General features: G+C 33.9%; 1 protein-coding gene across 1 annotated transcript; it reads left to right on the top strand.

Moving 5' to 3' along the window:
- The first annotated feature begins 9,453 nt into the window (after nt 1-9,453).
- LOC149417226 (adipokinetic hormone/corazonin-related peptide-like) lies at nt 9,454-10,957 on the top strand. Its single transcript, XM_089640536.1, has 3 exons — nt 9,454-9,494; nt 9,935-10,118; nt 10,850-10,957. Exons 1-3 carry the CDS (start codon nt 9,454-9,456, stop codon nt 10,955-10,957), a joined length of 333 nt encoding a protein of 110 aa, XP_089496662.1.
- The last annotated feature ends 2,493 nt before the right edge of the window (nt 10,958-13,450 follow it).

The following is a 13,450-nucleotide window of genomic DNA, read 5'->3' as shown; positions in this document are numbered from 1 at the left end:
ACACGAGAAATCGTTAACGTGAGAAATATAGGTATGAACTTGAGAAACACGAAAAAACATCAAAACATTAGAACTTGTTAACGTGAGAAATAATAGGTATGAACTTGAGAAAAGAAAAAAAATGAAAATTAAATTACAATACATATAAAAAAACATAAAAAAACAAGAATCTAAAATAAATAAATACACAATTACAATTAGATCAAATACAACAAAAGGCTTAGGAACAATGCTGGAATAATTATTTTGTATAATCCACAAAATTAACATACCTACTCGTATGTCAATGTCACCCAAGAATTGGTTTGCCATAGTGCTTTACCGCTGTATCGGGGAGTGCGCAATGTGCTTAGACAATTGAGATATGCTGCAGCAGAATAGTGTAGGTATTTTGTCGGACTGTTCTTGTCTGTAGGCGTAGGTTTGTGAATTGCATTGTTTCGGAACAGTCAAAATTGGATTTTGTATTTTAAATTGTAAAAATGTTAAATCGTTTATTTTACATCTTTCTTCAAATGAATGTATTTTAGAGTATTTAATGAGAAAGGATAATTTGTATTTGGGATATTTATTTTTAAATTTATAAATGTAACCTCAATGAATACCTCAGAAAACTATATATTATTATCTACGAGCTACGAATAGGTATATGGGTACCAACAACTTTTCATGTTGGTACTCTTACAGTTGTGGAGAATAGTGATAATTTAAGTAAACCTTTATGTGGTACCTAACTATATGAATAAGTGTGAGTTTGTAGGGTGAGACAGGGATGCACAAATGAGTGGAAAATGTATGGGAATTCTAATATACTGGATTGCTACTTTGGTTTGGAGTCACGCGTCACAGGGCCTCGATTCTCGACAGAAGTCATTCTACTCAAACAAAAAATGGTTAGACCCGTTCGTTGTTCGATTGGAATGACTTTTGACATTTGGCGTCGACGAGACTCAAGAAAAAGAATGTCTAACAATTTATGTACTTTCGACGGAGATTGCGAGCGGCCTGAATTGGAGAATCGATACCCTGATCGGGTGTGAGTCGTGCAATTAAGCCTTACATTGTAAATTGTGAAATATATGAATAGTTTAAGAGAGTAGAACACTGAAGAGACTATTGGTATCATTCATAATTATGCCTACATCCTGAAATTACATTCAGACGACTTCATCACTTCCTTCGCTCCAACAAAATAAAATATCATTCTCAATGGGTAAAAATAACATTTTCTAATTTTTGTAATTCATCAAAATGTATCGGTTATTTTTGTATCACACTGTACTCTCACCTTTCCAAGTATAGAAGAAGAAGAAAATGCAAATATTTAGTGGGTAATTTACTAAGGTTACCATTCCGTATTTATCTCATATGGCTCGTCGTCACATCACGAAGTGGAAGATAAATTAATTAAAATATTATAATTTAAAAAACTTTTAGGAAAATCACTCTAAACTGCTGCGCAAGTGTAGATTTTATGGAATAAATAAAATAAAATAAAACAGTTCGTTCGTTAAGAGGAACGTTTTAGCTGCCAATCTCGGCCTACCTGAAAAATATCTAATATCCTGTGTCCAGCTATAACTCGAGATACACATGCCAATGAAAAAGCCTGATTTAAGCGAGTTGCGGCATGTTAACTACTCGCTTGCTTGTGAGTCAGTATACAAACTCTAGATACAACTGTTTTTATTGTTTTTCATTAGTTTAGCAAGATATTAAACAGTCACTTTGACTATAATAAACGAATTCTCGAGGCAATACAATTTATTTACAAAATGAACTTCGGAAACTACAACAAACAAAACAAATAATGTTATTTATTAAAAATGATTCTGATGTAGAGAATACACGATTAATCCGCAATGGTACCGGTAACAGGAGAACACGAGTTTGAATCTCTTCGGCCTTTACTTTGGGGATGTGGGAAGGAGACGAAAATGAAAGATTTTGTGAGGTCCTAGCAACGGCTTTATTGAGGTAGTCGATTTACAGTCCAATAGAGTAGCCTGAGTACTCACAGTTGTTGCTGACGATGTCGTCATGGTAGTTAATGTGTATCACGATGGAATGCATGTAGGTCACTTCACGGTGGGATGTGAATCCGTGGTCCATGATCACGGCGATGAAGTCGGTGTCTCGGCACCGCTTTGGAGGAGACCGGACCGGCAGGTGGTGTTCATCCTTGCTGAAGACCATGGATCTTTCTGGTACTCCAGTAAGCCAAAAGTACGGTGAACCTGGTTGGCCGATGATAGGTTCAAACAGCGAGCGAGGCCGGGTACGCTTGTAGGTACCTGCGGCTTGGTGCCAGAGCGGGGAAGCGCGTCGCGTTGCGCCTAATCTGTGGGCGGGCACGGGGCGGGGGCGGACGTTCGTCGCCAGTTGCAGCTGGGCACTTGAACGAGACTGATCGACTGTGTGTTAATGGCTGACTCTAGGTACCACGATGTTGTCGGTTTATCGCTTCGCTATTATTTTAGATAGGTATATACACCAATACATTCGCCGTCTTACTCGTAGGTTCCAATGTGATGCGCGTTGCATGTTTTGAATTTCTACAGCCTACTAGTAGCTGTCGCTAAGTATATTTTATGGATATCCTCTAGGCATGTGTTCTTAGAAAATATACACGATTACAGCCTGATAACACTCACTACTTTCCAATACTGCAACGTGCAATTTAGATTTGAATGTATTAGTATGATATTAGATATTAGTATGAATGATTAGTACACACCTTTGCGTTCTAACCTTCAAAATAATAACACAGACACCTAGTAACTACTAGTGTAGAAGCCTTATGTCCTTTTCGCACATTTTAATTCGAAGAACCTATCTAATACTTGGAAAGCCGTAAAGAATATACATCATACACACATGTCAAAGATATATACTCACAGACACAAATACTTCCTTTTACGATATTGCCAAAATATAACATCACAACTGCCATTCTACAAATAATTCAACACTCATCCCACACCTCACACATCAGTTGTAAGTTGAATTCTCATTATCTGAAGCTCCGTTTGAAGTTTTAAGAACTATATACTTTATCAGTTCCGTAAAACATAAAAAAATCAATCAATTTGTCTTATCTTTGTGCTAATTTCCGATGTCGATAGTGATAAAATGTTTCTGGATTTCAAATTGAAATGTTATTACGTTAATTGCCCGAGTAACTGATTAGTCAATTATTTATTTATTGAGGGCTGTACTAATAAAATATTTAAAAAAAATGCATTTTTAAACATTTATTTAACATCTTTGTGCATTGATAATTAACCCCCCGTGTGTTAAGAAATCCACCATCGAATTCTGACGTTTGTACCCTTAGTGTGCCGATGAATCCACCATGTTTCTTATGACGCAAGGGCCTACTAAAATATTATTTATTCACGTGGTAAGGAAATAAAGTATCATAATATAATTCTAGACACTCGCTTCGTCACATATATGAATTAGTGTTATCTTTTGAATTATTTTTCAATGCGATAGTACTGTATCTATTTACAGGAAAATCTCGAATAATTAATCTTTTATTGTGAAGATTACTTAGGTATATAGCTTTATGGAAAATATAAAAAATCTAAGAATATTTTCCTAATCATTATTTATAGAGAAAATACATTTAGTAATTAGTAATTTTCTAAGAAAAAAACGTGAGCCAGCGTTACGTCTTATCTCGCCACACTAAGAAGTTCTAGTTCACAGGAAGTTGGAATACCAAGGGTTAAGGAAAAGAAAATTCTGTTATTTAAAAAAACAGCTGTATAGTACATGTTATTGAAATACATTAGATTTGACGAGAAAATTCCATGTGAAACCAGTTATTTCGTTGAAAAATTCATATTTGGTTCTTATTTGGAGAGAAGTTTGAATGGTAGAAGAAAACGGGGGTGCCCTAGAAAGGCTTAACGCCATATTTCTGCATGGGAATGATATACGGAATCGAATTAAAGTCGATATAATGTGATGTAGTTTTTTTTAAGTAAGAATGTGGTGTACCTATAGTCAGAGATGTGCTTTATTTCAAATAAATCCATTTCAAATGGAAATGCAAAATGGGTATTTTCCATTATGCATTTTAAATGCTTTTCTTAAAACCATTTTGCATTTTAAATGCTTTTCTCAATGAATTTTCCGTTTTAAATGCTTTTTTGCAACATTCTTCCTACTATCTCCACTCATCTTTTTTCATAAGCCCCAAATATCAGTCGGTCCTCAACCTCGCTATGAGAGATAATTTACATTTGTCAAGTTGCTTCCTGGTAGGAGCCCTGGCAATTGGGTGATACCATTACAAAAAATACTGAACATGGGGCCATGACGCTGTAATATTAAATGTTAGATGGCAGTTTCTATGTTTTTAAGTTGGCAACATTAGTCCCTCGCAATTTTTTTGTGGTTTCGTAATCTGTAGTCGTGGTGTTTTTGGATTAACCATCATGTTATGTTTGTTCCACATTGATGTCCATTATTAAAAGAAAAAATTAATTAAAAATTCTATAATTATTTTAATTGTTTGACCTGAGAAACCATTTTGCATTTTCAATGCATTTTGAAAACAGGTATTTTGCATTTTGCATTTGAAATGCTTTTCTAAAAACCATTTTGCATTTTGCATTTTCAAATGGAAAAGTTTTGACCCATTTCCATTTTGCATTTCAAATGGTTTTGGGTACCCATTTTGCACATCTCTGCCTATAGTAGAGAATAGTAGAAAAGGTTAGGGACCCACGAGGAAGACACGAATCAAATAATTATTTGTGGAAAAATGAAGCGTATGTGATGAGCGAAGAAAGAGGTGTAAGAATAATGTACCATGTGGGAGGGAATGGTAGTAGTAGTCGTGGACGCCCGTGGAAGGCATGACACGATAAAGTAAAACAAATACTTATGTTTCATCAAAACTCCAAAACATTCATACCTCCAAGCAACCCAGGGTACACGTCAGGTGTTTATAGGTAAACGTAAACCTGCTTCGTCTTCAGTTAGGTTAGGTTAGTCCTTGCTTGAAGCAATCAAATAATAATACTTGTTAAAAAAATATAATACCTGGATGCTAAAGGGCACTGTTTGCTGGAGATGCCTTCAGGAACGGGCAAGACTGTCTCATTGCTTCCCTTGATAGTAGCCTACATGATGCAAAATCCCCATCAAGTCAGGAAGCTAATTTATTGTTCAAGAACACTTCCTGAAATAGAGAAGGTCATTGAGGAGCTGAAGAATCTCTTGAATTACTATGAAAAGTGTACTGGGGATAAACCAAATCTTACAGGATTGGTTCTCAGCTCTCGCAAGAACTTGTGCGTTCATCCCGAAGTGTCCAGGGAAAAAGAAGGAAAAGCAGTTGATGGAAAATGTCACTCCCTAACAGCCAGTTATATCAGAGACAGGAGTACTGCTGATGGCGTTACACCTATTTGCCAGTTTTATGAAGGGTTTAAAGCAGAAGTTTAATGTTTAATACATTCAATTGTTATTCCGATTAAAAGTTTTTGAAAATTGTTTATATTTAAAAAAACGGTCTAAATAAATTGAGAAAAAACATGAATGCGTGTAGATTTACATATGCGTTCAGTTAGACAAAATAATATAAAAGTTGATTTATTAAAATCTTTTAAATTTCAACCGTCACGCATCCCTAAGCCACAGATTAAATATCTTCGACCATAAAGGAAAAACGAACTTATAAAACACTCACACATCACAAACCAACCCCCTGCCCCTGTGGGAGGATGCACAGGTAGCAGGAGGGGCAGCCCGAGGCAAAGGGGGTGCTCTGCCACCCCTTAACTGTGTATAAAAGGCCAGGCTCTGTGGTCAGCGGCATAATCAGTCTACATCCCCTTCAAGGCGAGACCAAGTATTCGGGACTCTAAGTTCTAAAAAGTTTTAAATAAAAATTTCAGTATTTTTTGAGAGGCGTCCATCCAAAAATTGTCATGGGATTTTCAATGTGAGTAATTTATTATTAATTAATAATATTTCCTTATTATCTTCCTTTTTTTGTAACAAATAGAGAACATGATAATAAGTCCTCAAAGGGATCTCCCATAGTGAGGATTTCATTAGCTTACTATTAAAATTTAGTAGTATGAATAATATGAAATAATTAAAAATATATGACGTACTGTTATTTTCTGAAATAATTATAAATACATTACGTGATGTTTATCAGTGCAAACTGTTTTCGGTTTCAGTCTATATTTTTTGGTGTTTTGTATCAAATTTAGACTTGAGATTTAAATGTTATAATTTTGTTTTTAGTTTGAATAAGTGAGGGATTTTCTTTTAGAGTTTAGTACCATGGCATAGGAAACTTTTAGCCCAAATGGTGTATTTGTAGTTGCTTGTTGGATATATTACTGAGATTCTATATCCCAATAATAATAACGCATATTGGGTAACATCTATGTTTCGTAGGTTATATTTTCATTTCCATAACCGCATTTTTAGCAAGTGTAAAGTCTACTTGATTTTCAACAAATCATTTTTACTCTAGTGATCAATTCAAATGCACAAAACAACTCTTTGAAATTAAAAGATACAAAATTATTTTTTTATTCATGTATTTTAGAACATCGTTAACAAATCGGAGAAAACTTACTGATAGAAGATATTGATAATTTATAAAGAATCTCTTCAAATTACTCAAATTACTTAAAAACGGTACAGTAGGCCCTTAACGAATGAATTGATATGATTCCTGTTAAAATTATCGAGATGTCAACGACATATTATTTTTAAACTTCATTTTTATATCAGGGCAGGTGCATGAAAATGTGTTCCGAAATATTAGGAATATACTAAAAGATTAACAGGAAATGGCTTGCAATCCCGTTTTTAACGGGATTTTCACGAAAACGAAGTATTGAATTCCGTAAGTCTAAACTTAAACATTAGGGAGCACAGTTTATACCCGCGTTGTGCAACGGGTTCCCTACAAAGCATCGGAACCTCCCATTAATTAATTAATTACCGGATTATAATAAATTGGCAATGCTCATTTTTCTCCGTGTACCTACTACACGACTTTGAACTAGTTTTAAATTTTTATTTTACTAGAGAAAATGTATGAAATAAATCTTGGCTTCTCTTAAACTTATTAGACATGCAAATTAATAGAACCTGCGTGGCTGTTTTGTTATAATCTGTGTAAATGTCATGGTACACCCCTTGGAGATATTTTAGTTGGACACAGTTTATAAGATTGGAATGCTTTCATAAAAAATACCAGCTTTTGAAAAAATGGCGATATTCAAATAAATTGAAAATTGTGGAAAAAATTCATAATGTGGGCTTCACAACTTTTAAAAATTTCTAATTCCACACACAAAAAAATTTAAACACGCAACTAATTTTACGTAATAAAGTTTGTCAGCAGTTACACAAACATAACATATTGAATAAAATATTGAACAGGTACACAGTTTATTATGAACCGTCTGCCAAATTGTAAAAGTCACCCACTCGTAACATTCAGTAAAGAGATACGCCAGTTTGTATTCAAACTTACTTAAAATAAATAAAAGTTTTTCGTTTGTTTTAAATTCTTAATTTATTAGCACCAAAACAGTTTTCATTACAACGTGTTAAACTTCAAACATAGTAGATTAGGTACTCGGAAAAGTCTTCGTTGACAATCATTATCTAAGTTATATTTTTAACCTTATCATAATGGATCTATTTTCGTTGAGCACCTTTGTCCACCTGGAGCGTCATATCATAAATAAGATTAAATCACTGACGCAAATAAAAATACTACAGTTGTTAACATTATAAATCAGTCAAACGTTCTTGTAATGGATAACAAAAAAATACATTGATCAACACTAAAATCATTTCAATTAATGCACAAAACTTTGATTAAAATTGTAGCTTGTTGACGATTGATTTTTCCAATGTATTTATTCAAACGTGGGCATCTTCGGTGACATGCTGGTATCAATGAAATTTTTTATTTATCCATTATCAATTCTGCTCCTTCTTCCAATGATTCTTGATCACATCGGATGCTCGTTTTTTATCCGTGGCATTCAAAGCTTCGGTGACACAAATATCTATCTTCCCGCTGAGATCGGCAAATGCCTCTTCGACATGTTCCTGTCTGCTGAGTTTTGTTAAGTTAATGATGACTCCCTTGGGAGTTTCAACCACAGCTTCTGGTGCAACTGAAAACTTTTCTAATGCTGCTGCCTTTAGCGAACCCGAAGTCACATCTTCGGATCCGCTCAGGATTGTGATCGTCCAAGACTTTGAAATCGCGACAACTGCCATTTTGATATTACTGATTATTTTGAAGAGTTTGAGTTTATAAAGACTTGTTTCTTATCTATTAGTTTTTGTGATTTGTTTTATCTACGATTTGTTATCTATGAGAGATCTTGAAATGTGTCATCGCACTTTGTTTTAGTACTGATATAACTTAACTTACTTCATAACTATTGAAAGATTCATGCCGTCGTGTCAGCTAAATACTGCAAGTGCGGATTTTACACACAATATCTCTTAATTCATACCGTTGCGTTGTTACAAAAACCTTTTATTCAACAAAAATTAAATCAATTCATTTATGAAAATATTATCAAATTTATTTACTCAAAAATGCTTCCCATTAGAATTACATTAAAGTATTGATATCAACAAATCCAACAAGAAAATTTGTTTATAAATGACAGTCTTAAAACGCAAATACCTTCTTCCTGTATGAAAAGTATGAACTTTCTTTCTTCAAATTATTTCAATGACAAATAGTTTTCTGTGGGCAGATAGATGCAAGCTAAACAAACAATAAATTAAATTGAATTATTGAAGCCAATATTAGCGATACTTAAATGAAAATTTGACACAGTAAAATCAGAAAAGGAGATAGGGTCCCATTAGATCAATTGGTAGAGCGGCATCCCGGCAAGACGAGGGTCCTAGGTTCGTGTACTAGATGTGACCGTATCTTTTTTGATTTTTCTGTTTCAAATTTTCGTTTAAGAATCATTAATATTGTCTTCAATAATTAAATATTACAATTTGAGGTTTACGCATTAAGTTATTCCAAACAATAAATATAAAATAATTTCTGAAATCCTTGCAAACTCTTTGGATAACAAAACTTTTAAATAATGATGAGATGATGATGTGACCGGTCAGTGGTTGAGTGGGCATAGCGCTTGGGTCTCACCCGAGCGTCGCGTGTTCGATTCCTCGGCTGGCTAAGTCCTCCATCACAACACAAGCAACATTTTCGGCTTTCTGTGGTGGTAGTAGGAGATTTTCAAACATTGTTGAGTTATTCGTAACCCGGGAATGTTTGTCTTTCTTTTATAAAAGAAAAAAAAATAATGATGTCGGAGCCACCTTTGGGCTGGAGCCCTACAATACTTGATTCTGACATGATTCTTGATTCTGTACAAATGAGGGCGGTTCATCGGATTGTTAACAGACTGCCATATAATGCAGAGACTAAAAGTGGGAATGCTGAGTCTGTTCTACAGGTATTTTAATGGATCCTGATCTAAGGAGCTAGCAGCATTCATCCCCTGTGCACGAGCGGAACACTCGTTCACAGTTGATGTTGGAATTCACGAGAGCGGGCTGCTTCTTTCACTCGTCTTTGTGTTAGATAGCTCGTATCTAGAACAAGCTACCGGCATCTGTTTTTCCTACTTAATGTAATACGGGCCTCTTCAAGACCTGCATTAACAAATCCCTTCCTACACCACCCAACCGTGTGGCGACATCTCCCCTGTCTGTACAGATCATATTTTTACAAGTTTTATTTTGAACATGAATTCAGTAGACAATAGAGTGGTTCCTGGATACTTACGATTGGAGAATATGGGCTCCTCTCTAGAAATTTATTGCTGACTATGACGTCGTCGACCAAGATTGATGACGTTAATCCCCTACTAATGATCTATCATTTTTCTTCCAGGAACACTCGCGCCGCTTTGCTCGTGCTGGCCGTGTCGCTGGCCATTATCATGAGCGGGAGTTGGTGCTCGGCGCAGGTCACCTTCAGCCGTGACTGGAACGCGGGAAAGCGCGGTCCATCCGGCGCTGTGATGGACTGCAAGGGGCCAGTCAAGTCCACGGCGGCTGTCTGTCACATGCTCATGGTAAATACACCTATCTTTATATTATATAACTGGATGTCAGTGGTTCAAATTCCCGCGTGCGCAAGTAAATTGCTACTGTCGCACCGGGACCGGAGTGCTCCTGGCTGGGGTGGTACATATTATATTGTATCGTGTGATAAATAGGTATAATATCATAGCTAAAAAAATTTGCCAAAGTTACTTCTGAAATCACAAAAAATTGAGTTCTCTGATGGATTTTTTATAATTCAAACACAATAAATAAAATAGCCTACATTCGCACTACATATTTACTATACCTATTTTGGTAACCGGATAAATCGTCACAATGATAATTCATCACATCTTTAAAAAGTTATATAAAGTCATGGAAAGTGATGAAACAAAAACTTTATTAACTGGGTTATATAGGTTAGGTTAAAAAAAAATTTCCTCGTTTCTAATGACTTTGTATAACTTTTTAGAAGTGTGTTGAATTGTCACTGTGTTGAGTTATCATGGAACCACCTATTTTACCGTAATAATTTATTTGAGTTTCCATAATACGAACTACAGATATTTATTACCCAATTAAAGTGACATCTATGTTTTTCTGTACAAAGCAAATTGAAAGCTTATCTCAATAATGTAAAATAATTTGTGCCGTAACTTCAACTTCAGGAAAATACCGAAACATCGTTTGGCCATCAGCTCAAATACTTTCCAAAACATATTTAATGCGTGGAAATTAATTTTTATGTTATATTTTGCAGGAGGAACTCCGTCAACTCGTATCCTGTGAATCCAGGACAATGATGCGACTCCTACAAGCGGAGGATATGGAAACTAACGCAGGACCTATTTTCAACGGACGGCGATAGATGGCGGACACTACAGCAAATATGTTCACTTGGCTTCCCACGATTTGACCACGAATATAATGAAACCATAAATAAAATACTTAATTATTATTATTACTTTCCTAGAATTTACTTTGTAGGTTTAATTTTAAGGACACATTATTTATGTTATATAATTTTTGGTCTAATGCGGGAATATTTATTTTATCCAGTGCTCAAATTTGTTGCTTCTGTTAGTGATACCGTCATTCATGTTGTTCTGGTTCATGATTTCGTTAGCATTAGAAAAATGCTCCAACAAACTAATGTATAACTTGCAGAGATGTGCTTTATTTCAAATGGAAATGCAAAATGAAAAATACCCATTTTGCATTTTAATTGCTTTTCTATAAACCATTTTGCATTTTAAATGCTTTTCTCAATGCATTTTCCATTTTAAATGCATTTTTGCAACATTCTTCGTACTATCTCCACTCATCTTTTTTTCATAAGCCCCAAATATCAGTCGGTCCTCAACCTCGCTATGAGAGATAATTTACATTTGTCAAGTTGCTCCCTGGTAAGAGCCCTGGCAATTGAGTGATACCATTACAAAAAATACTGATTCAAATACTGAACATGGGGCCATGACGATGTAATATTAACTGCTATGTTTCTATGTTTTTACGTTGGCAACATTAGTCCCGCGCAAATTTTTTGTTGTTTCATAATCTGTAGTCGTGGTGTTTTTGAATTTACCATCATGTAATATGTTTGTTCTACATTAATGTCCATTATTAAATGACAAAATTGTTTAAAAATTCTATAATTATTTTAATTGTTTGACCTCAGAAACCATTTTGCATTTTCAATGCATTTTGAAAATAGGTATTTTGCATTTGAAATGCTTTTCTAAAAACCATTTTGCATTTTGCATTTTCAAATGGAAATTTTTTTTACCCATTTCCATTTTGCATTTCAAATGGTTTTGGGTACCCATTTTGCACATCTCTGATAACTTGATAATATGTTCAATGTTCATAATGTCTTTCGGCTGATAAAAAATCCATGTTATCAAACATCCTATAATATTAATAATGCGTCAACTACAGTAAAATATTGGCAGTATCAACAACTCAGGCGGCTAAAGGCACTAGTGTAGCATATGGACGTTAAAATTCTTTTCAATGGCGGCAATTTGAATTTATTTAATTATTATATAATTAATAATTTACATAATTAATATCGATATTGACCAAAATATTAATATATCTCTGTTATATGAGTTTCTAAAATCCTAGCAAATGAAATGTTATTTATTACGTAAAAGGTGGATTATACAGCGATAAATATAATTATAAATTTTTTAAGGTTTACTCAGCAAATCTGTGTTAGTTGAAGTAATAAACCAACGTCAAAGTAGATGTGCAAACATATTTTTTCAAATGTATTTTGAATTATTAAATAAATACGATATTATTACCAAAATGTATTTTTATATATTATTATTATCTCCAACATGATGAATTATTATTTTTTAAACAGAAATAAATTTTATTTTCTTTCTAAACCAACAAAGACAGAGTCGCTATATTTTTATGTATGATCGAGAAGCAGAAAATCGTACCCAAGTTAATTATTTTTTTTAGATTTCTGTAATTTGTTAAAGTAAAATAAAGAATATATTTCACATTAAATCTATTACAATTTATTAAAGAAAACCCAGGAGCATAACTCAGCCGCTAGGAGGCGCTAGTGCAGCTTGCTGCCATCAGAATGTATGGGAAATGTCAGAAGTTGGAAATTTTTAATATTCTAGGTTATCTATTCGATGGTATGCAAGCTTTGGTTTTAGAGTGAAAGTAAGAAAAAATACATTAAAATTCTGGCGTTTTAAGACTTATCTAGAAAAATTACTTCCATTGTTTACTGATGAATACTAATTTAATGAAAATAATATATAAGAAATAACATATTTCAACAGATATTTTTTTATTTATTCTACGCCCATAGTTTAGTGCAACAGTAATCAAGAAATTTGATATAAGTTATTTAGAAATGCAATGCAGAAGAATAATATTATGCTTTGCTTAGTTAATAATATTATTGAGGTATGTTACTATATCCTTCTTGTAACTTATTATTATTTTTGATGAACCGAGAGCCGTGGAAGGTATTAGATATGCATATACACGGTGTCCGGAAACTCGTAGTACAAGCGGGAAACTGGAGACTCTACACCACATGGGGAACCCAAAAAAACATAAAGTTTTTTGATTTGAGCATTTTCACAAAAAAAACAAAAAAAACCAAAAAAAAATATTTTTCGGCTATTTTAGGGTTAAAGTTTTTTCTGGTGTTTAGGGTTGAACAACAGATGTTTTAACCCTGCAGAGGAGAAATATTTTATGATTACACCGGGTTAAATGAAGGGTGATTTCAAAATAATGCTTCAAATCCGAGTTTCTTCATTTGTTTTACTTTCAAATAGTGTTAATTAGTTGGGTACTTTGATCTTCAGTAATAATTTATAAG

The sequence above is a fragment of the Hesperophylax consimilis genome, chromosome 15 (assembly GCF_061612785.1).
Source record: "Hesperophylax consimilis isolate HC1 chromosome 15, BYU_Hcon_1.0, whole genome shotgun sequence".
Lineage (NCBI taxonomy): Eukaryota > Metazoa > Arthropoda > Insecta > Trichoptera > Limnephilidae > Hesperophylax > Hesperophylax consimilis.
This window is presented reverse-complemented; position numbering and strand designations above follow the sequence as displayed.

Excerpts from the sequence above, each read along its gene's own strand:
- LOC149417226 (XM_089640536.1), top strand. The coding sequence starts at position 9,454 with ATGCAGAGACTAAAAGTGGGAATGCTGAGTCTGTTCTACAG. Across the intron at positions 9,495-9,934 it reads ATGCTGAGTCTGTTCTACAG|GAACACTCGCGCCGCTTTGC; the intron begins GTATTTTAATGG and ends TTTTTCTTCCAG. Across the intron at positions 10,119-10,849 it reads CTGTCTGTCACATGCTCATG|GAGGAACTCCGTCAACTCGT; the intron begins GTAAATACACCT and ends TATATTTTGCAG.